We start from the raw sequence: 22,324 nt of genomic DNA, 5'->3' as shown, positions 1-22,324 counted from the left end.
CATTTATATTTAATTGCATTTGCTTGTTTAGATAATGTATGATTCCATAGACAAAAATCTTCACTAATTATTGGAAAAGGCCATCTTATTTTCATTATCATCTTCCCTACTACAATAGCACGCCAAAACAAAAGTAGCCTTAAAAATTATGAAGTATGCCTGTAACTTCTATACCCAAATAATTAAAATAAGCCCTGCCAAATATTCAGTAAAACTGATTATCTTGATTAATCTACCGATTAAAGAAATCTACTGAGATAAGGAATTTGCATGTAGGATAACATTTCACAGTTTGACCCAATTTTCTGCTATGTAGTTAGCTCAGGTTCTAAACCAATTATAAAATATGTTTATAAAAGGAATAAAGGGTTGTGTTATGTATCACTTGTGATGCCACGGACACTAGCCCAATGGGTGCATGTAGGATGTAGCTCTGAGACATGTAATGCACAGTAATTTGAAGCACAATGGATGCATTGGAGAGGAAGAAAAATGACCTAAGTGCTCTGGGAACAAGATATTGCTGGTTTGTTTCCCTGAGACAGTCATGAAAGCTTCGAGAAAGTTACTTAGGTAAGTGTGCTAATTGCATTTTCCAAAGTGCTGGCTTTGGCCTCTTAAAGCCTTAAACCGCTCAGGATTCCAGTATCTCAAGGTACCTCTCTTTGTATGAACCTACCTAAAACCTACAATGGTCATTTGAGACTATTTCCCATGTGCAGCTCCTAGGAGTGCTCAGAGGGTGGTAGACCCGTTCGTTAGTGCAAAGTGTTGCTTGCTTTTTGCATTAGGTAATAGGACATTCCTCTTCACTCAGGCAGCTGGGCTTAGCTATGATTTGGCCATTGTGGTTTTGGTGCTCATCTTGTGGTTGAGCGAAAAATAATCACTTCCAAGTCTCTAATTTAAAAAAGCAACAAATAAATAAAATTTAATAATTTATTGCTCATAAGTGACTGGAAAGGCTGGAAATCCTAGTCTCACTCACCTAAGGGTAAATCCCAGTGACCTCAACTTGTCTTACTTTGGGAGTAATGTCCAGCAATGCACTTTTTTTTTTGCCTGCTATGATCATGCAATTGTTGGGGCTTGTAAAGTGAGGCACCTCTCAGGTCCCAGCCTAGCCAGATGGATATTGGTAGAAGCGTCCTTCATATTTCTAACAGAGACAGAGTACCTGTGCTTGCTAATTATTATTGCAACTGATTAAACAGCAAGCAGGTGTTCTCATTAATCACTAATTGCTTCCTGCGCTCACCCCGCTTCCCCGGACCAAACTTGCGCGCAGTTTAAAGAACTCTAATTGCCTTTCAATGCTTATTATGATTTACACGCTGCTTCTCCCAGTATGTGCAGTACATTAATTGCTTCCGAAATTCTATGTTTGGGTTTCTGGTTTTTTTAAAATTCACCACCCACCATGCAAATCAGCACCTGGCATTCCCCCTATTAAGTAAACGTGGCTGTTTCCCCTGCTTACAGCTTTGTAAAAGTGGTGATGGGAAGAGATCTACCCATTGGAAGAACTACAACACAGAGGCCTCTGGGAAGCGCACGGAGGAAATGACGCGCCCGTGCAGGGCATGCTGGTTTGCTTAGCAAGCGAGGCCAGTCCGCTGGGGAAAGCTGCCGGGAAAAGGAAGAGCGGCTCCAGCATGACAGCCTCGCCAGAGTGAGCTGCTGCTGCTGCTGCTCGGGCGACTGGAGACGCCGGGTGCCCTTTTCCGGGCAATGCAGGTGAGGTTCCTTCCCAGGGGCTCGAGAGCGAGGAAGCGGGCAGCTTCCACCCCCTGCGATCCCAAGCTGCTTCTCGACGGGCGGGTTGGGTTTACCGAGCCTCAGATCGCGCTGCCTGCAACTGCCAGGCTGGCAGCAAACTGCTCCGTAGTTCTGAGCGCCTCCGATCCTGCAAATGCAGCGGAGGGAGAAGGAGGGCGAGAATGGAAACGCCGAAGCCCTTCGGGAGAGCCAGGCCCCGAGGAAGCGGGAGGTCCCGGGAGCCCCAGTGGATCGACCGGGGGGGGGGCGGCGGCAGCAGGTGGCGGGGATCGCACTTCTGCTGCAGCCCCGTATCCGCGGGAGAGCGCGCGCTTGGGCGATCCGCTGCCTGGAATCGGGAAGGACCGCGCGGCTGCGGGGAGCGAGTGCGGATCGCCCTCGCTTTCTTCGCTGCTCGCGTAGGAAGGCTGAGCGAGGCGGGCGAGAACTTGTCTCTGCAAACTTGGGGGAGCGCGCGGGGGGGGGGGGGTTGCCGGCGTCGCGCCCTTCGGGGAGCGAGGTCCTCCGGCGTGTTAAACTACTAGACTACAGAGATGTATTTAATCCCTACGTATCTCATGCTGTCTGCTGGTGAGACGCCCCTCGGAAGAAATAGCTGCGGAATGATCATGATCGATGCCACAAAGAAAGAGGATCCTGTCACAGCAGTCATTCTAAACTAATGGAGGAAGGTGCTCTGGTCTACACCGTAGTAATGATGATTTTGGTGGTGAATTAAGGTGCAAAGCTCTCCTCCGCGCCGTGTCTGTTCGGGTCTTTTGCACTTTTCGTCTTCCCCGATCAGCAGGCCCGCATTTCGTCCAGCTTTATAAAAGGGTTCTTGATGTCGGGCACCTAGTACCCATCGCATCCTGAGTCCCAGGACTAAGCAACAAAAAGGTTTTCACCTTGATCTTGATTTTATATAGACGCACAAAATGCAAAATGAATTATTTTCTGTGTTGGTAAGAGAGAGAAAAAATATTTTTATAGATTCGTTTTTTAGTTAGCACCACAAACTCTTCTCATGTTATCTAGTAGCTACTATACAAGTTCTTGCAACGCTTTATATATATATTGGATTATCTGAAACAATCTTTTTAAAAATGGTTTAAGAGATCTGCACATCTTTGCCACACATTCTGAAAAGCTCTCAATTTGCAGATATTTCGGGAAACTGGAATAGTATGCACCTAGATTTTACTCAAGAGTCGACCCATTGAAATGAATTAAGGTTCATTTTAGTGGATCTACTCTGAGTCCAAGTTAGCTGAATAGTTGCAAATTGAGGTTGTTGGGGTTTTTTTTGGTCAAGTTGAGCATATATAAAATAATAAGGCCCTAGGGCCTAGAATAGAAAGGCCCTGAATCTAGACATACCCTTGTATCTCTCTGGAATCAATACAGTGTACCATTTATCACAGATGCCAGAGGGGAAATTTCTGGATGTTGTTTTTGAAAGCAGGTCACTTGCATGGACAATAAGTAATAAAGGGTTGAGGTTGGTTTTGACAGCTGCTTTAGTATGCATGTTAAATCACATATCTTTCTACAGAAGTAAATTGAGGCATGAAGAAGCTCAGTTACTACTGCCATCGCTATCACAAGCTCCAAGGTTAGGGGCCTTGTTTGATACTGTGTTAGATGATTTTGGAACATGAGTTTGCCTGCAGATTAATTTTTTGGGGAGGATGAATCTGCAAAGCCCCCGAATCGGTTGCTGTAACTGCTGTGCTCTCTCACACACACCTTTTCCTATGGCATATTGCATTAAACTAGTTTTTTCCCAAATTTGTCAACTTAAACCATAGTGTCTCTTTTACTTCTCTGATAGTGACTATAGTGTGGCATTTGTTTTGATCCTGTTATTTACTTGCAATGGAGCTGGCTTCTAGTGTTTGTAGGATTGCAGCCTTAAACCCTTAATTACTGTATACTTGTAACTCCATTAAACATTTACTTCCCATGAAATTTATCTTCAAGACACTCCTGCTATTCTTTACTGTTGAACTTGAACGTGACCTTTGCAACTCTCTTTATTACTTGTAGGTATGTCATTTGTCTCTTGAAGCCAACACCAGTGATTCCATGTGGATCCTCTTACAGATTAACTATTGGATTTACTATTATTTAGCATTTGATAATCGCCCCGTAACACTGATCTCTGGGCAATGTGCAACAAAAAGTTAAAAAATAATAAAATTCAAATAATACAATATAAATGCAACACATTCCCAAACAGCACAGATTGTTTATATCCAATAACCATTACACTCAAATTCACCTTGTCACGTGGAGAGCAGAAACCATCTTGTAAGAGCTAAAAACATAAGAGCAAAGGGCAAGACAGCCTCAATCAATGTAGACCTATACTAATATCAGCCTTACATAATATTAATTAAGAATGAGAGGATGTTGAAAGACCTGGGAGAATAGAAGTTGGCTTTCCTTGGCACTGAAAAGCCATCAGCGTATGTGCCAGATGCGCCTCTTCTAGCCATAGTGTTTCATAATAGGGGGCCACCACTGAGAAGGCTCTTTTCCTCATCGCAATCTTGCACACTTCCGTTTGTGTTGGTGATTGTAGAAAGGCCTTCAGTAATGATCTTTGGGCATGGGCTTGTATGTATGGGAAAAGGCATTCATTTAGATCCGAAGGTTCTATGTTATGCAGAATTTCAAAGGTCAAACCCAGCACTTTGAATTAAGCCTGGAAGCGGATTGTCCCACCCTCTGTTGAGGAAACTACACCTCTTACTGTCTTGTTATATTTGCCTCCACTCTTTATTCTTTTCTGCTTCATGTCTCGTCTACATGGCTGCACAACGAATGGAACTTGCTTCTGACACTGAGCTTCTTCACCTGGTGCTGGTTTGATTACTTATTGTAAGAATGCAATATTATAAGAGAAGAATGCGGTGCTCAAGTTGCAACCATGTTGTGTGTCCCTGCGGCTCATAGTATGCCTTATCCCAGGCACCCCCAACCTTTGGCCCTCCAGATGTTTTGGACTACAATCCCCATCATCCCTGACCACTGGTCCTGTTAGCTAGGGATCATGGGAGTTGTAGGCCAAAACATCTGGAGGGCCGCAGGTTGGGGATGCCTGCCTTATCCCAATCCCTAGACTAAGGCTGTGGTCTAATAAACACTCAGCCAGGAGTAAGTCCCATTCAAACTCAATGGAGATTACTTATGAGAAGACATATACAAGATTGCAGTGTGATAATGCTATATTCACTATGCCACCTTTCTGCCTATTTTGGGCAGTATATCCAGGGGTATCCAGTGTTGTGGCCTCAGTCTGTTCTTAGACTGTTTCTCTCATCAGCCAGAGCCAGCACAGCCAAAGGTGAATTATGATGGGGACTGTAGCCCAACAGTATTTGGAGGGCATTATATTAGTTACCCTTCATGTAGCTAAGCCCTTTGGAGGGTTTTGGTTTTGCTCTTTGGCTTTTGTGTGTAAGTGCATCTGCCATGTTGCTAATATGCTTATGATATGATATGATATGATATGATATGATATTATATTCTGCCTCTCATCCTGGATATGTGGTATGCTGCTAATATAGAATAGCATGCCTGGATCCTACCAGTGGTTGCCTGCTGAATACTGCCGAAAGAAGCAGAATCCAAAGTGATTTTTTTTACAGTGCTTCAGTTTAATGTTTGTAAATGACAAGATATTTTGTTACAGATATGATTCTGGATTTGCTCCAGTAAATGAATTCTCAGACATATTTTTCAGTGTGTGAAGCAGATTGTGCTTATAAAACATGCTGCTTCTTCTGTAGTTGGATATTAAATCTTGTATACAATTGCTGTGTCTTGATCTCCTCCTCACATACAGTATATTCCCCTCCCAGATCTGCAAGGAACACTGAGCATTTAATGCACCCCAAAGGATGCCCCCATGGTGCTCATCTTTGCTCCTCTTGTGTTCTTTGCGTTTGTGTTGGGAAAGGAGGCTGCAAAAGATAAGGGCACTTGATGGTGCTTTCTCAAATCCTTCGTAACCTATATTCTGACAGGTTTATGTCCTACTTTTGTGTTGCTCACCGCTTCCTAATTGATAGAATAGCAGTGTGCAGATGACAGTCCGATAGCTGAGCTTTTCAGAATGCCCCCGGGGGTAAACGCAAATAAATTGGATGTTTACCCTCTGAGCACTGGGAAGCGGTGACTCTTCTCTCCTCCACCCCCAGATTGTTGAAATAGGAGCTTTTCTCTTCTAGCTCTGCCCAACCCAACTTGTAAAAGGTTCTGTGGGAACCTTCAGGTGCACAGAGTGCTCCGCAAATTCTTAATTTATCTTCAGAACAACTCTTTGCTATCATTTTTTAGGCTGAGAGAAAGTGCTTATGCCCAAGGCTGCCCAATAAGCTTCATGGCGAAGTGGGTATTTGAACCTATATCTCCCCAGATCCAAACCTGGTAGGGGTTGCTGAGTGAATCTCCACCTGAGATCCAGCTTGTCTCCTGGGAAAACCTCAGCAGTGCCAAGGGAACTCCTGCTGCTCCACAAGTTACTTTGAGCATCAGGTCGCCTGCCTGCTGCAGCAAATGGAATTCTAGTATTGTCCTGCAGTGCATAGGAGAAGCAAGTAGGCGAAGACATGGATTGCAGCAGGGAGCTTAGGTGGGAGGCATAAGGGCCACCAGAACTTGCTCACGCTGGCTTTTGAGCTTTCAAAATGAAGGTGTATAAGCCTTATAAAACAGAGGCCAGCTAATCGGCAGCACCACATTTTTGCATTGGCATGGCCTAGCATTAACATAATACATAGCCTTAATATTTAGGTTGCTGGGTTCAGACTTGTCCCACTGAATAGGGTGGGACTCAGTTCTGAGTAAATATTCATAGGATCGTGATGCACAGTCAGGATTCTGAAGTACCGTTTGCATTGCACGATGGAAATTGCGAACGCCAAGCAAAGCAAATAGACTTGAATATCTCGTTCATTGTTCCTGGCATCCTTGATGGCATCTTGTTCATTGTACAGGCAGAACCTGAAGAGGTCAATTGAACAAAAGTTTTTTTGGCTAAGCTGCTGAATGGAGAGGTCTAGTACCTGACCGTTGCCCATTTTGTCAGTTTTGTATGAATATGTACACTGGTAAACAGCATTTCCACACACTGCTCTGGTTCGCCAGAAGCGGCTTAGTCATGCTAGTCACATGACCCGGACAAACTGTCTGCCGACAAACGCCAGTTCCCTCAGCCTATAGAGCGAGATGAGCGCGCAACCCCAGAGTTGTCCGCAACTGGACCTAACAGTACCTTTACCTTTTACCTTGTATTACACACTTGAATCCATTACAGTCAGAAGAATTATTGGAATGCTTAAGATTTAAACACATATGCATTTTCTCCGCAACATTTGGATCAATTAATGATGACACTGGGCTGGTAATTCAATTTTCTGCTCTTAATGATGCAGCTATAGTTCACCTGCCTCCTTTAAAAGTATTTTCAGTTATTCTTAAGAAGTTTAAATTATATTGGAATTAGGTTTTATTCTCCTTTATTTGTTAAAACCGGCTAAGAGAAGCCAATGTTCTTGGAAGAGCCTCCCTTCTGCTGCCACCACTGTATGTGGAATTACGAGAACTGGAAAAAAGGAAAAGGCTTTATTGGAGCAGGGTTATATATAAATGTTGAAAGCTTCAAGATGAAAGGCTGGTGTGTCTTTCTCTTTCAGCCCTGTTTTATTTTGTACGGATAATGGTTAGGAAGCCATAGGAAAATTGGTGAACCAGAAAGCCTGGCAGCAAACTGCAATTCCTCTAACCCTCCAATTAAGAGCAGCAAGCTGCTCTGATTTCCATTAGCCCCTCTCGTGGAGCGGTTCTAACTTCTCTGTATGTAGTCATTTGCTGTCTTGTTAGCTGAGTCAGGACTGAGCATGGCTCTCTAGTGGAATATTTATGTGTCACATTTAACCTGTGCTGCAGAGTAAAGATGATATAGTGATGGCTGTGGTGGTCGTAGTAGTACTGTCAATTGCCACCACTTCATTTTCCTCATGGTTTAAGTCTTGGCAGATATCTTCTATTATATCACCTTTCCTTCTGTCTCATGGAAGCTACTGGTGGCATGTACATCTGTCGCTGTATACAACATTTTCGGCTTCTACTCTCATAAAGGAAAATAGCCCTGCTGGTAAATGCCACAGTCCCACCCCAAATTAGAAAGGCATCTGATCAACTTCAGCGCTGCACAGATAACATGACTGGAAAATATCTGTGGATGGGCCGCAGCTGTGCTGTGATGGACTGAAATAGGTTGGATTTCTGAAACAGAAGTACTGAACCAAAGTAAATATCGGGCTGTGGGGAGATCAGAAAAGGAAATAGCAATCAATAATCATAACATCTGGAAAACAAAACTGGATAGCAAAAACATTTTAAGAGCTTGCTTCCTTGGAACCAAGTGCCTTTGTGTTCAGTAGCGCTTGCTCCTAGGAAAGTATTAATAAGAGTGCACTTTCTGTTGTTTTCTGTTAGTTGAATAATTGTATGACTTCAGTTGTTGATTTTTGTGTGTGTATTGCATCTTACTGTATTCTGTATATACTATTCAGGGTCACTGAAACAAAGAGAGATTGTGAAGAGCTCCAAAATGACCTTGTCAAACTGAGTGAAGCGGGAGATAATAGCAAATGCAATTTATAGAATGGTAGATTTGGACAGGACTTACTTTATTCCAGCAGGCCTTTTAATGGTAGTTTAATTTTATAGCTTTCTTCACTGATGCTCATCAGTTGTATTGTATCTTTGTAAACAACTTAGTCTGTTGTAGCTAAATGGTATGTAAGTTGTTTAAGTAAACCCGAAAATTTTTTATAAAATGCGTGGCACGGAGAAAAGCTTTTCTCCCTCTGTTCCCAACACTCGAACTCGTGGCCATCCGATAAAGCTGAACGTTGGAAGATTCAGGAATGATAAATGAAGGCACTACTATGACTAATACTACTTCATAGCTGAACTTTTGAACGTGCTCCCACCGGAGGAGATGATGGCCACCAACTTGCCAAATACAAATTTATGGATGAGAGGGCTATTGGTGATGGCTATGAGCTATGATGACTATGTTCCGCCTCTGTGGTTGGAGGCAGTAATGCTTTTGAGTTCCACTTGCTGGAAACCACAAGAGGGTAGAGTGCTCTTGTGCTCATGTCCCATTTGTGGGATTCCCATAGGTATCTGGCTGGCCACTGTGAGAACAGGTTGCTGGATTAACTGGGCCAATTGGCCTGATCCAGGAAGCTCTTCTTATGCTGTTGTGTACTGCCCTGAAAACTTCGTTGATCATCTTCATCTTCTTCCTTGGAAATATTGCCTCTGACAGCTGAGTCAGAACATAGCCATCAAACCATTGGTTGCTGTAAGGCTATCCTAAATTCCTGACAATGTCAAGAATACTAGTGCATTACTTTACCAAACATGCTCTCTTGGAGGTAAAAACAAAATAAAAATAGGAGCATGCTCTTATCTGTGTCAAGTACCTGAGATAAGCTTGTGCCACGGAATGCTCTTTACAGTATTTAATGCCGCTTAATGGATTTTTCGCCCCATCCGTGTGTGTAGCTTTCAACCACTACAACTTGCTTTGATATTGCTCATGGAATAAAACCTATTATTTTCTCATTGTGAAAGTCCTTTTATGCACAGTGTAATTGGTACTTAACATTCACTTCACAGTCTGGACTGTAAGCTCCCAGTGGACCAACCCATCTCTCACTAGCCAGCTCCATCTGTTTCCAAATTTGTTTTGGAATCCCAGGAACAGACAGGAGGCGTCTTCCACCACTGCGGGCGCTTACTTGGGAAAATATCTCAAATTCCTGGGAGCCACATATAATAAAACTTTATAAATCAAGAGCTTTTCCAAATTCTAGCACCAACTGTTTAAGTATCTAAATGACCAGATGTTTACAGTTCCAGTCTGAATGGTTTTCATCTGCATATGCCTCTTTGCTTGCATAATACCTGTTTGTTGCTTTTGTTTATGTCTTTATTGCATTTATATCCCATCTTCCCTCCAAGGAGCTCAGGGTGGTGTACATACCTTTCCTCATTCCTATTTTATCCTCACAAGATTTTTAAAATGTGGGTTGTAAAACTAGTTCTTACATTAGAATTTGCAGTTTGTGGAGAATATTCCCCAGATAATTTTCTAGCAGAGTATATTTTCTAGAATATTCTAGAATATGTCTACTGTAAAAGGTTGATGAGAATGGACTTTCTCTTGAAATCCATCAATGTAGATTTTTATTGCTGAAGCAGAAACTGCTACCCAAGGTTTCAGTTTTTGGGATGTGGAAGTGAAGGGATCCCATGTCACTAAATTTAGGTTGTCCCCACAGGTTTTAATATATTTGAGCTTGTGTGTGGTAAAGTTTGCCTTTAGGGAAAACATATGGTATTGATAGGTGGGCTATTCCTCAACAATTTTAATTTGTGTTGCAGATAAACTCAACTGAGAAGAACACAATTGTGATGTTGCTGAAGAAGATTCATAGAAAAAATTTCTGGATGATCATTGACTGACGGCTTTGCCTGATGTGGTTTAGTGAGCACCACAATAGCCAGAACAAGTTGTTCTACATTCCTTTATTTGAATTACCAGGTAGAGGTCTTTGTTTTGTTTTTGTCCTTAAATTAAGCTGTGCTCTGAGATGTGCTTGTAGCTAAAGTAGATTTATAACCAGTAATAAAAGTCTGCTGTTGTCATTCTCCCAGTTTCTTTTATAGTAAATATTTTAAAAAGATAACTATAAGTCTATATTACTCTGGGCAAATACTCTTTCTGTATAATGGTAGGGTATACCTAATATAATTTTCTCAATAGTAATTGCATGGGTGGAACCAATCTTAAATATCTTGAATAAATTTACATAGGAAAAAATGTCTACAGATAATGAAAACATGTTCTCTGTAGGTGCGCCTGTCTCCTGAGGTATAAGCTCTTTATACTCCAAAGCATGTTGTGTTCAAAACACACAACTTAATTAGGCTTCTTACTGCAGTCTGTAATTCCCTCTTTGTCAATGCAGGAGGCAACTGTTTTGTGGACGAGTCAAAGCCTATTTGGATTTATTTCCATGAATAGGTAACTCTGATCCCCATATAACAAAACTGTAGCATTCCACGTAGTTGGAAATCTTGCCATTTTTTAAGCAATAAAGGCATATTGCCTTGCTGGTATCTACATGTAGGAACCATTTTCCTTAATGTTATTGGGCAGGGTCATAAGCCCTGAAGGGGTGGGTGAGAGTACTGGAAGTGTGTTTTAACTGGGTCTGTTTGTGCCTGCCACCCACCCCTCCTCGCCCACTTCCTTCCTGTCTGGCTTGCTCTCCTGATTTGCCAGCCACCACCTCTGCTCCTAGGGGAATCTCCTTCCCCAGGGATGGGGTCAGGACATCCTTGACACCCCCTCCCTCTCTGTGATGTCAGGTGGCCCCAGAGCGGCTTTGGGTGAGGACCCTCCTCAAAATCACTGCTTGGACTATTCCTCAAATTGAGACTGGGGCCCAGTGGCAGTATATCAGGCTCCTCCTTTACATCATTGCCCAAACTGCTGCTCCGTCCCATCCTGGGGTTATCATCTTCTTCCTCCTCTTGACACACTCTGCCAATCACACCCCGCCCCCAGCAGAGTCATGGAGATCACAACACTTGGTAGCAAGTTTAGTACTTAGGCAGTAATGTGGAAACACACAGCCCTACTTCAAGTGGGGCCAATTCACATTAGGAAATAAATCCTATTGATATCTTATATATCACATTTTTTTGTCCTTTTCTGTTCTGACTAAATGTTTCTGAGATAACCCCTCAACCATGTTTTGGTGTGTTATTTTAATCTGAATGTAGGAAGACAGATGAACCATCAAAGATTTAAAAAGGTGGTTAGAGACGGAGTCATTGCACCATTTTTTGACTTCATTTCAGACCACTTTGATTTGCGTTCGTCACAACGTTCAACATGTCATGGAACCATCTAGACACAATGCGGCACATTTCTGTAATGTACATTATGTACTGGATTATCTTTTCAGTTAGGGAATAGCACTGCACTCTCATAGCCTAGTCTTCCATTTACATTCATCTGGCAGCAATTCCTGCTCACTTTGTTCCCGTTGAAAGCTAATCAGGTTTCTCTCATTGCATGAAACAACTTCTTACAGAATTGACTCAGGCGTCCCCCTTTTCAGACTTCCTGGCCTAAGAGGATGCTTCATGTTCTGTCACCGTTGATGACTAAACAGTCTGAACCAGTAGCAACATGTTTAATGGATTATCTCACCATCAAGGTTGCGGTTTTGAAGACAATCATTTCAGTGAGAAAAGTGTATGAAAACGATTGTGCTTCATTGTGGTCTGCAATTCTTGATGGTGCATAAGGACTGTCTTGCATTAAGGCCTATTTTGGAATTACTGCAATATTAATTTCACATTAAGCAAACCACAGTTTTGTCAATCATCTTTTCAAATCCTTCAGATGAGCAGAAGTGTGAATTGCGTTCATTCGATGTCCATACGGCCATTTGATTTTTACTTGCATTGCACTTGTGAGTTTAGAAGAAGAGGTGCTAAATTTCATTGACTTTTCAAGAAGGAGTAGAGCTTTTTGAGCTTCTTCCCAGACCCTTGCTAGGTTTATTATTTCTGGAGATTCACACATCCTCCACAGGAAGCTCGGCCATCTTCAGCACTGCAGACATGTGTCTCAGTTGCAGCTGTCTGCATGCCAGCAAAGTAGAAGTGGCCTCCTGACATTTTCTCCAGCAGAATGCAATGGCCATTGAGGGCAGAAATTAAACCAGGGTTGGAAGAGCAGTGTTGCAGGGTGATGGACTTCTATTCCCTCTGCTCAGTAGGGAATGCTATAGTCCTCCCATTTGTGGGATTGCACACTTACTGGGAAACTGCTGTTGTGCAGTCACTTAGCCAGCTCACCCTCCTGGTTTAAAGGCTGCAGATACCACTGATGCACACCTGCAGCATTAGGAAGAAGCTGAACAGGTTTTTTGGCAGGCGAGCTTGGTGGACAAAATGCCAGTTAAAGGGAGGGATGGGAGAGTCTCATGCTCAAAGTTCTAGGCGTCTCTGAGATTTGGCTTGTGTTCGTATGGGATTTGGCCAAAGAACAGCAGTTACCGGTAATCACAATTTCTGTTTTACTATATTGAGCCACTCATGGACTGGAAATTTCAAGCCTGTTTTTGTACGTTGATCAGATTGTGGATGTGAGACCTGTGGTTTGGATTTGCACACAATGATGTTTGTGGCGATGCTGAAGCACAAGTAAATATCCTCATTGCCAGGGAAAACAGTAACTTTCAGATTGGCTGCAAGGCTGGTAAAGAAGTGGATGGATTGGAGCATGCAGCTAAAGCCAGGACGTGGCCTGTGAAATGAGTACAGAGGTAGCCAAGGTAGTTGGGCACTCACCTGTATGCTGAAGCTCAGTCTTGAAACTTTGCCTATGAGAGAGAGGTTTACTGTCCTTTTACTGCCAGTGGCGTCTGTTGCTTTAGCTCTTTGTTGTCTTCTCATACACATGGGGAGTTGCTTATGTTAATGAATATAAATTAGGTAGTGACAGTGGAGAGGTTTCTGTGCTTTAACCTCAATCATTAGAATGATTAAAGTATTCTCCCTCCCCTTTCCCTCCTTCTTTCCATTCCAGGATTTTAAGGATGGATTATTTTCGAGCCTTCACATTTCTCTTTATGCTGATATTATCCAGAGGCGTCACGGCAGACACAGAGAAGAAAACCCCTGATTCAGGATTAGAAATCTGTATCCTTCTTTCATTGCCTTGATTTTTGTCTGTGAAAGTGGGGTGTAACTGAGAGAGTGTTGCTTGTTAGGGTGCCCTTTTGTGCTTAGCAAGGGTGGAGAAAGGGAGTGGATTTGTAAGCCTTGGAAAAACATGTAGATTTGTACATGTGCATGTGAAAGTATATAAGCTGCAAAAGGGTATGCATACGTACCACAAGGGGCATTCTTAAGCACTAGGCTGGGGAAAGCTCATCTGAAAGGCCCACGTGAATTAAAATGTCTCTGCCAAAAGGACATCAGTCACTGCCAGGTGAACCTCCTGGGAAGAGTATTCCAATGTTGAAGCTCCACCGCTGCAAAGTCCTCTCTTGCATCCACAGCTGTCTAACTTCCAGACCTTTTCAGCTGCTAAGATTGGCAGAGGGGACCCTCTTGGTAGTTCCTCCACCTTCAGAGACTTGGGGGTGGGGGTGGTGTGGAGGATAAGACATTCTCTGTGGCAGCCCCTAAGTTGTGGAACTCCCACCCCGAAGAGGTGTGTCTGGCACCTTCATTATGCTCCTGAAGTCTCCAAAGACAGAGCCAAAGAGGTCACAAGTCAGGCATGCCTTTTATTCTAAATGTCCTGTCTTGCCCAAATACTCTTAAAGGAATTACCAACCATTTCACCCTTGGGCCTGGTGTATTTTTCTCAGATATGCAGTGTTGTACTGTTTGAGAAGTATAAATACCTTGTCCTTCCCAAATAAGCTGTGTACCCCAATACCAATATCAGCATGAGTTTGACCAAACTGCGGGAGGCAGTGGAAGACAGGAGTGCCTGGCGTGCTCTGGTCCATGGGGTCACGGAGAGTCGGACACGACTAAACAACAACAACAACCCCAATACCAACACTCTTAAAAAGAGAGAGAGAGATCTCATCCTGGCTCAGTAATGTCAAATAGGCTTCACTTCCTTCCTAGCTCACTCAACTTTTCCCTCCGTACTCTCCGTATGAAAGCCATTCTTCACATGATCTTCATCAAGTTGGAAAGGACCGCTGTGAAATAGATGGATTCTTTATGCTGACACGGTGATTGCAGCATGGCACGTCACATGGTTCTTCCTCTGGGCAAAAGGTTTCTCTGCTGTTTCTGTTGCAGGAGGGGTTGTATTTTTCTCTCTCCTTGACTCTTGCTTGCTTTTAATTGGTAATGTGAACCCTTGTCATTTGTACTTCCCTCTGGATTTATGCTGTCATCCTCCATAGATTCTAGTTTACAGCTGCCAGGCAGATATTCTTTGCAGTCTCCATAAACTTTATTTCTTGCCATTGGCTTTTCCTCAAAGAAACTGGCTGCAGTAGTTAAAAGAAGCCTGGTCCCTTGCAAAGGCTACTTTGATGGAGTGGGCCCCAGATCTCCTATTGCCTTCCCTCTCTTTTCTTAAACTTAAAACTTTTTAAAAAATGGTTCAGAGCCATCATCCATACATAGAAATTAGCATATACACATTTTATGTGAAGTCCCCAAGTCTTTTTATATACCTATCAGTGCCCCAGGGTGAAGGGCAAAAAAGACGCTGGGATTGTGCTGTGGGCTGTGGGGAGGGGAACACGGGGCAAGAGTCTGGATGTTCTGTAGTTCAAGGTATCCTTGACCAAGTTACAGATAAGAAGCTGTTCGAAGTGAAACGCAAAGACCAGATGAATGCGTTGAAGAACCTGATTGAGCTCAACGATGTGAACCAACAATACAAGATCATAGACATCATGCTCAAGGGTCTTTTCAAAGTGAGCCTTGCCTAACAGAGCGCAGGATTTATTTATTTTTAGTTATGGGATGTTAGATAATCTTAAAAGCCGTGTGGGGGGCCTAAGAAGAAGAGTGTAGTGTCTTAGTCAACAATTCCTCTTTACTGGAAAAGGTTGAGGGTGGTGGTGGGGCAGAGACTTGGCACTATGACCACAATTCCAGTGAATTGCTGGTGAATGTAGCGGCTGCCACTCATTCCAGACACAACTGGTTGTGGGGGGAGGGGAGATGGTACCTCTTAGGGTCTGCTGGTTTAAAATCTACTGTGGGAAGATAGCCTAGGATGGTCTAGGCTTTACCTTAGGCCCCCTCACCAAGTGCTTTCTTACACTTCCATCAGCAGAGTAATAATAATAATAATTTTATTTATACCCTGCCCTCCCCAGCCAAGACCAGGCTCAGGGTGGCTAACAACCAGTAATAAAAACAAGTTGATTAAAACACAACTTAAAAACAAGATTAAAATACAACATTAAAAGATGCAACCTCTTCACAGGAGGAGAAAGGAAAAAAGAAAGAGGGGGAGGGAATCAAATTGATTCTAAGCCAAAGGCCAGGCAGAACAACTCTGTCTTACAGGCCCTGCGGAAAGAAATCAGATCCCGCAGGGCCCTGGTCTCATGAGACAGAGCGTTCCACCAGGCTGGAGCCAGTGTTGAAAAGGCCCTGGCTCTGGTTGTGGCTAATCTAACTTCCTTAGGGCCCAGGACCTCTAGGGTGTTGCTATTTATGGACCATAAGGTCCTCCGTGGGGCATACCAGGAGAGGCGGTCCCATAGGTACGAGGGTCCTAGGCAGGTAGTGACCATTTTAGGTGTGTCCAATTGATGCACAACTGCCGATGCATGGGCCCTTTTGGACCCAGAAAAGGATGGAATGGAGGCAGAACGGGCTTATGTGCACCTCTGCTGATGTGCATGGCAGCGAGGAATGGAACCCCATGTAAAATGGTCACCGCCTGTATGTATGTAGAAGAGCATTTTCAGCACCTGTTCCATAAAAATAGATTGCCTTACACTGGAGATTTGCCCAATTTATGGGTCTGCACATTCAGGACCAGCATGAGATCTTTGTTCTTCTGGGCTGGTATTTGGCTAGGTTTAAATGAATAGCTGAGGTATTATATTAGACTAGGTACTTGAGAAGTGATTTGCAGCTTATCGACGGTACCATCACATCGTATGGAGAAGGTGGTTGTGGCTTCATACAGTTGCTGTTTGTCTGTGGCCCCCACCTGCTTGGCCAACAAGCTCCATTTTGTGCTGTGTGATGTAACTGTGTCGCAGCACAAATGTTCCTGTGTGTTTTGTGCTTGCTACAGCCAAAAATGTTGAAACCAGACTCGGTCCAGGAACTCCAGCTGTTGGTTCCTCCGCAAATAATGTGAGGTGTTTTGAAGGGCTGGGATATTCATTTTCACAATTTGGTTTCCTGGCTTTTGAGGTTGTTATTTCCCCCAAGTTTCCTCGTCTGTCAGGGCTGTGTCAGATGGGCATTTGTAGCAAAGCAGAAGAGGTGGGGGTGTGCGGCTGAGAAGAGGCTGTTGCTGGCAGCACAGGTGTGGGAAAGAGATGTTTTTGGCAGGAGCTGCTATCAACCATGTCTGCTTTCTGTTGTGATGTGCAGGTTCTTGAAGACTCACGGGCTGTACTTATAGCAGCAGATGTTCCTCCAGATGGGCCGTTCCCTCAGGATGAGAAGCTGAAGGATGGTGGGAGCTCTTTGCTTTATAATCCCGATTTCTCCATCCATCATTCTGTAGCCATTAAGTTTGTAACAATGAGCTGTTCTGGCATTACAGCTCTCGTTGCCATTTTGGCAACTCTTGCTTAGCCACCCCTGTCACTTCTGTTCTTGTGTGTCATCATTTCTGACATTTGCAAAGGTCCTGGGATGGGAACAGAGCCAAATGAGGCTACATAGCATATGGTACATGAAGCAGAACAGAATCTTATTATTTCGCCTGTGCATATAATGGAAAGTTAACACTTGTAAGGCTGGTCAGTATCATTAAACAGGGACGTGTGGGTTCATTCAGATTGATAGCCAGTTTCTCCCCACCCCCAGTCGGATTCTGCAACTGGAACCCTTGGTTTTGTGACTGGACTAAATGTATGCAGATTTGCATTGTCTACAGATAGGTACATGAATTAACAATTTGAGACTGGCTGGTTATGTTTCCCGTCACTTTTAAAAAATGTTTGTTGAGCAAAGAAAAATTAAGAGAGTGGAAAAGGAAGGGCAATTGAACCTATGAGGGCAGCCAGACTTCAAGCTATTGCAGCATGAAAATGGTAGGTACTTGTATTTTCATAACTGTAGAGAAGCAGAGATTCCAATTCTTTTGTCCAAGGTACTGATTTAGTATATTAGGATATCCTACCTTGTGCTCTTAGCTGGTGTTTTTTGGCCATGCAGATTTCCAGAATTAAATCCTCATTTAAACTGTTGATGCCAGTCACCTAGACAATGAGCAGCAGTAGCCTTCCCCCCCCCCCCCCAATGCTACTGCCATCAATATCTGTAATGAAAGGAAGAATATAGTTTTAATAGTTTTCCTTTGCACTGATCACAGGTAGCCTGAACCCACCTGGAATTGTCTTATATTATTATAATTTTGAAAATACTATGCAACTCCTGTTTCCTTTGTAAGAAAAATTATGTCATATTGAATGACACACTACTTTGGGTTCCTTGCCAGATTTGTGGGCTGCTAGCTTGCTTTCTGGATTTCTGAAGTTCACAGATCTGGATGTGAGCATATTAATCTGTCCCACCAATATTTTATTTTCAAATGCTGTGTACATAAGGTTGAGCCCTCTTTTTATTCATAAACTTGGAATAAAATACAAACCCTTTTCTGTACAGTCACTAATATAGATTAAAGGTAAAGGTACCCCTGACCGTTAGGTCCAATCGCAGACGACTCGGGGTTGCGATGCTCATCTCGCTCTATAGGCCAAGGGAGCCGGCATTTGTCCCAAGACAGCTTCCAGGTCATGTGGCCAGCATGACTAAGCCGCTTCTGGCAAACCAGAGCAGCGCACGGAAACACCGTTTACCTTCCCGCCAGAGCGGTACCTATTTATCTACTTGCACTTTGACGTGCTTTCAAACTGCTAGGTTGGCAGGAGCAGGGACCGAACAACGGGAGCTCACCCCATCGCGGGGATTCGAACCGCCAACCTTCCATTTGGCAAGCCCTAGGCTCTGTGATTCTATTCTATTCTATTCTATTCTATTCTATTCTATTCTATTCTATTCTATTCTATTCTATTCTATTCTATTCTATTCTATTCTCCTCACTCACATAAGCAATAGGAATGGTTAGAGTGTGTTAAGGTGGTAAGCAGCCTGCATTTGGATTCCATGTTTATTCTCATGGACCTTGTCTGATCTCTACCAGCGGCAAAACTCCTGATTTCTCATTTGTGGCTCTTTACCTCTAGCATATTCCCATGTGGTGGAGAACACTGCATTTTTTGGTGATGTAGTCCTGCGTTTTCCCAAGATAGTACACCATTACTTTGACCGCAACTCCAACTGGAACAACCTGATTCGCTGGGGAATTGGTTTCTGCAACCAGACAGGTGTATTTGACCAAGGTCCGCACTCGCAAGTCCTTGGATTGGTAAGGCGGTGTGCTGGTTTGACCTCTCCTCTGATGTTGTTGGCCTCTGATAATGGGTTGGCGATATGGGATAAAGGAATATGAGTTGAGGAAAACCAAGAATCTAAGGGTTGCTTCAGTCGTTTCAGTGTCTGTATATGGAGGGTGCTGTTGTGTAGGAACTAGAATGAAGCTTGCATAAAGATGGTAATATGCAACTTGTATATGTGCATTTCACACTATGTGTGCACACTGAGTAGTAATGACTTTTGCTTCTCAGCAATAGTATAATCCATTCATACATGTGTTGTTGGTTTTTTCATTCTTTCTTTCTTGGGTTTTATAAACAAGAATAATGGCATACAAATAAGTATACCAAGTTTTCTCATGCCATTTGTATATCACAAAAACAGCATAATAAATGTGGAAAAATATCTACATGTTTCATTATTAGTGGTCAGTAGATAAGTTCTTGATTCATGAATTGGTTTAAACCAGCCATAGGCAAACTCGGCCCTCCAGATGTTTTGGGACTACAACTCCCATGATCCCTGGCTAACAGGACCAGTGGTCAGGGATGATGGGAATTGTAGTCCCAAAACATCTGGAGGGCCAAGTTTGCCTATGCTTGGTTTAAACAATTAGGAAGAAAAGAGGGGGAGGGGGGAATGATGAGTGGGGTGGGGTGGTTATGCTTCTATTCTTCTACTTTGGGGGGGGGGGGTTAGTGCCAGCATTACTTGTGTGGGTTCTCTTACTATTCACTTGTTGTATTTCCTTGGTGGTGCATACATGCGTTGTTGACCTGCATGATGGATTTGCACAATGGTCACATGCTAGTTTCTGCAGGGAAGAGTTTTCCATGTCAGAGTTCTGTGATGTGCAATCCTGTATTAGCCGTATGGCTGCACATTTCTGCATCTTGGTCTCTGATAGGCTGCTTTAGCTCACCGCAGCCCTTTAAGCCATGCTACCTTTGTGTGCAGCCTATGCGGTTCCCTGATAATTTACACAGCAAGTGAATGAATTGCAAGATCAGTGGTTCAGCCCACAAGGGACATCAAAACTTCTTGCACTTGCAGTGCCCTTATTTTGGGAGGGATAGTTTTTTCACATTTGGGGGAATTTGCACTGAACTACCAAATGAGGCTGGGAAGCTTCAGTGGCGGGTGATGTAGTTGCGGGAACTGAGAAGCAGGCAGGGGGGTGAGAAGATTACAAGACATGTGAATGAAGCTGATCTTCACTATTTTTCTTCTGCAGATGGCTCAAGAGCTTGGAATAAGTGAGAAATCTCCAGAATACCGGAACCCCTTTAAAACAGACAATTCTGAAGTAAGATAATAAAGCCATTAGTGCACCCTACCTGTTTTTACCTATTTTTTTGCCACACACCAGTGCATTACACCTAGGAACAATCTGTTCCCCTTCTGATGTGACAACCCAGTACTGCAGCTGGATGCAGGCACTGACCATGCGCTCAGCTTGCCACACACAAATCTCATCTGCAGCTGCCCACAGTGGCCTTGCTCAGTTGCGTTTGGTACTTGATGCATGTTGCATCAAAGGCAGCTGCAGATGCCTATTTCTTTCTCTGTCTCTTTCATATCTGGACTGATTTAGCTGCTTTGCAAAGCAGATTGCCCCTGGAAATAGGTTTTTGAGTAGAATCATTATCATAGCTTAGGACATGAGAGCTGCACCCATTGACACCTTTCCTAGTTTTTTGTTCCTACTAACGCAGATTTGCAAATAATGCCATACATGTTATTAGCTAACAAAAGTTTTTGCCGACATAGATATGTGTGGCATAGTTGTGTTGTTTCTTTTTAGAGTGCCAGAATTTATTCATTTTATTTTATATTCCACTTTTCCTCCAAGGATCTCAAACTATTGTACATGGTTCTGCCGCCCCCCAAACCTCATGTCATCCTCACAAAAGCCCTGTTAGGTCAGTTAAGTTGTGAATGAGAGACTGGTCTATGGTCACCCAGTGAACCCTGATCTCCCAGGTCCTAGTCCAACACTATAGCACAAAGCCTATTTATCTTTCTTTTATTCACATAGAGATGCCATTTCCAACGCACAGCAGTAGTGCAGATCCAAGAAGACTATCCCCAATCCATTATTTGTGGATGGTTTTATATAATCTCAAGCCAAATTCATGACTCCTGAATCCAAGTCGCTGAAACTACAGATATGAAAAACAGGTGTCAGTGGCAGGAGGAGGTGTAATTGTCTAACTGTGAGGCTTGTGTGCAGAACTGTCTCTTTGTTCCCACGTGGCTGAGCTCATCCTGTTCCCTGTCAGTTTTTCCCCAGCGCGGACACATTCCAGAAGGCTCTCCGGGAGGAAGAGAAGCGAAGGAAGAAAGAGGAGAAGCGGAAGGAGATCCGCAAGGGGCCTCGCATCTCCCGCTCACAGTCGGAGTTGTAATGCTCCTGTCACCGTGACTTGCCCTGGGCGGGAGATGGAAGCTGCTGGGACAGGCGCATCCCAGTCCCTTGGTGACCTCAGGAAAACGCCAGGATGTTGCGGTTTTGTTTTGTAAGGTTTTGGAAGTTTGTTTCTTCTTTCAGCAAGACGTTGGCTAACGACTGGATTGAGCTGTAGGAAGCGCCCCAGGCAGAGATTGCGGTCTTTGAGCACATCTTCCCTTATGGGAAGGCTTTTTCGAGTAACTGGAATGTACAGAGTTTGTCAGAGGCTGTTCCTCATGTCTCTGTGTATTTTTGTTTCATGTGGCTTTTGCCAGTTTGTTAGGGAGAGGGGCGGCGAAAGGGAAGTTCTCTGGCTCATGCCACCTCTGCAGTTCATAACACCAGAGGTTGTGAATTGTTGTGCAGTCAGAAGGGTAAGGCAACACAGAGTTGCAAGATTAACTTGAGGGGGGCAGCAGAATCACCTTCAAAAAGTTAAGGGTTCTAAGGGTTATGGGTTAAGGACATCGATTCCTTGGGATTATTCATGCACTGACAGAGTACTCCTTTTGAATGTACCTAGGATACGTCAAAGAGGTGCTGTTATTAAAATGCCGTAATAATCCACACTCCTTTCTGGTTCTATGGTGTCAAAGTCTTCCTCTTTTCCCACAAGGCTGTTAAACCATTTTTCTCATAAAAGAGGAGGAGGACGGGAATTAATGTGGTCAATTTTGGCTTGAGAAGATGAACAGCACGGTCGGGTCGTCATCAACGAGCATTTGCACTTGACAATTTTGCCATATTGTACTGGTCTGCTGCAACAAAAAGAACAAAGACTTTTGTGGCACTTTCAAGACATAACACATTTATTGTTTGTCATCAACGGTGCACAATGGGAAATTACTGAAACATTCAAGGAGATGGGAGATTTCATTCCCCTTC

General features: G+C 43.5%; 1 protein-coding gene across 2 annotated transcripts; it reads left to right on the top strand.

The window, feature by feature from the left end:
• Positions 1 to 1,581: 1,581 nt before the first annotated feature.
• CCDC134 (coiled-coil domain containing 134) lies at positions 1,582 to 22,008 on the top strand. Of its 2 annotated transcripts, XM_081928713.1 has the most exons (8): positions 1,582 to 1,737; positions 10,234 to 10,393; positions 13,460 to 13,572; positions 15,205 to 15,326; positions 16,975 to 17,059; positions 18,798 to 18,979; positions 20,222 to 20,293; positions 21,270 to 22,008. In XM_081928713.1, the coding sequence occupies exons 3-8, from the start codon at positions 13,470 to 13,472 to the stop codon at positions 21,393 to 21,395; spliced, it is 690 nt and encodes a 229-aa protein (XP_081784839.1). In that variant the 5' UTR covers positions 1,582 to 1,737; positions 10,234 to 10,393; positions 13,460 to 13,469; the 3' UTR covers positions 21,396 to 22,008. The 2 variants fall into 2 exon arrangements, with proteins under 2 accessions (XP_081784839.1, XP_081784840.1); XM_081928714.1 differs by lacking the exons at positions 1,582 to 1,737; positions 10,234 to 10,393 and adding an exon at positions 11,773 to 11,791.
• The last annotated feature ends 316 nt before the right edge of the window (positions 22,009 to 22,324 follow it).

The sequence above is a fragment of the Podarcis melisellensis genome (assembly GCF_964234715.1).
Source record: "Podarcis melisellensis genome assembly, chromosome: 10".
NCBI classification, from domain to species: domain Eukaryota; kingdom Metazoa; phylum Chordata; class Lepidosauria; order Squamata; family Lacertidae; genus Podarcis; species Podarcis melisellensis.
The sequence above is the reverse complement of the archived record's forward strand: the minus strand, read 5'-3'. Positions and strand labels throughout refer to the sequence as shown.

What these genes read in the sequence shown, in the direction of transcription:
- CCDC134 (XM_081928713.1), top strand. Translation starts at nt 13,470, where the DNA reads ATGGATTATTTTCGAGCCTTCACATTTCTCTTTATGCTGATATTATCC. An exon ending in TGATTCAGGATTAGAAATCT is followed by an intron (nt 13,573 to 15,204) that starts GTATCCTTCTTT and finishes ACCAAGTTACAG; the next exon opens with ATAAGAAGCTGTTCGAAGTG. An exon ending in GGATGAGAAGCTGAAGGATG is followed by an intron (nt 17,060 to 18,797) that starts GTGGGAGCTCTT and finishes CTTTACCTCTAG; the next exon opens with CATATTCCCATGTGGTGGAG.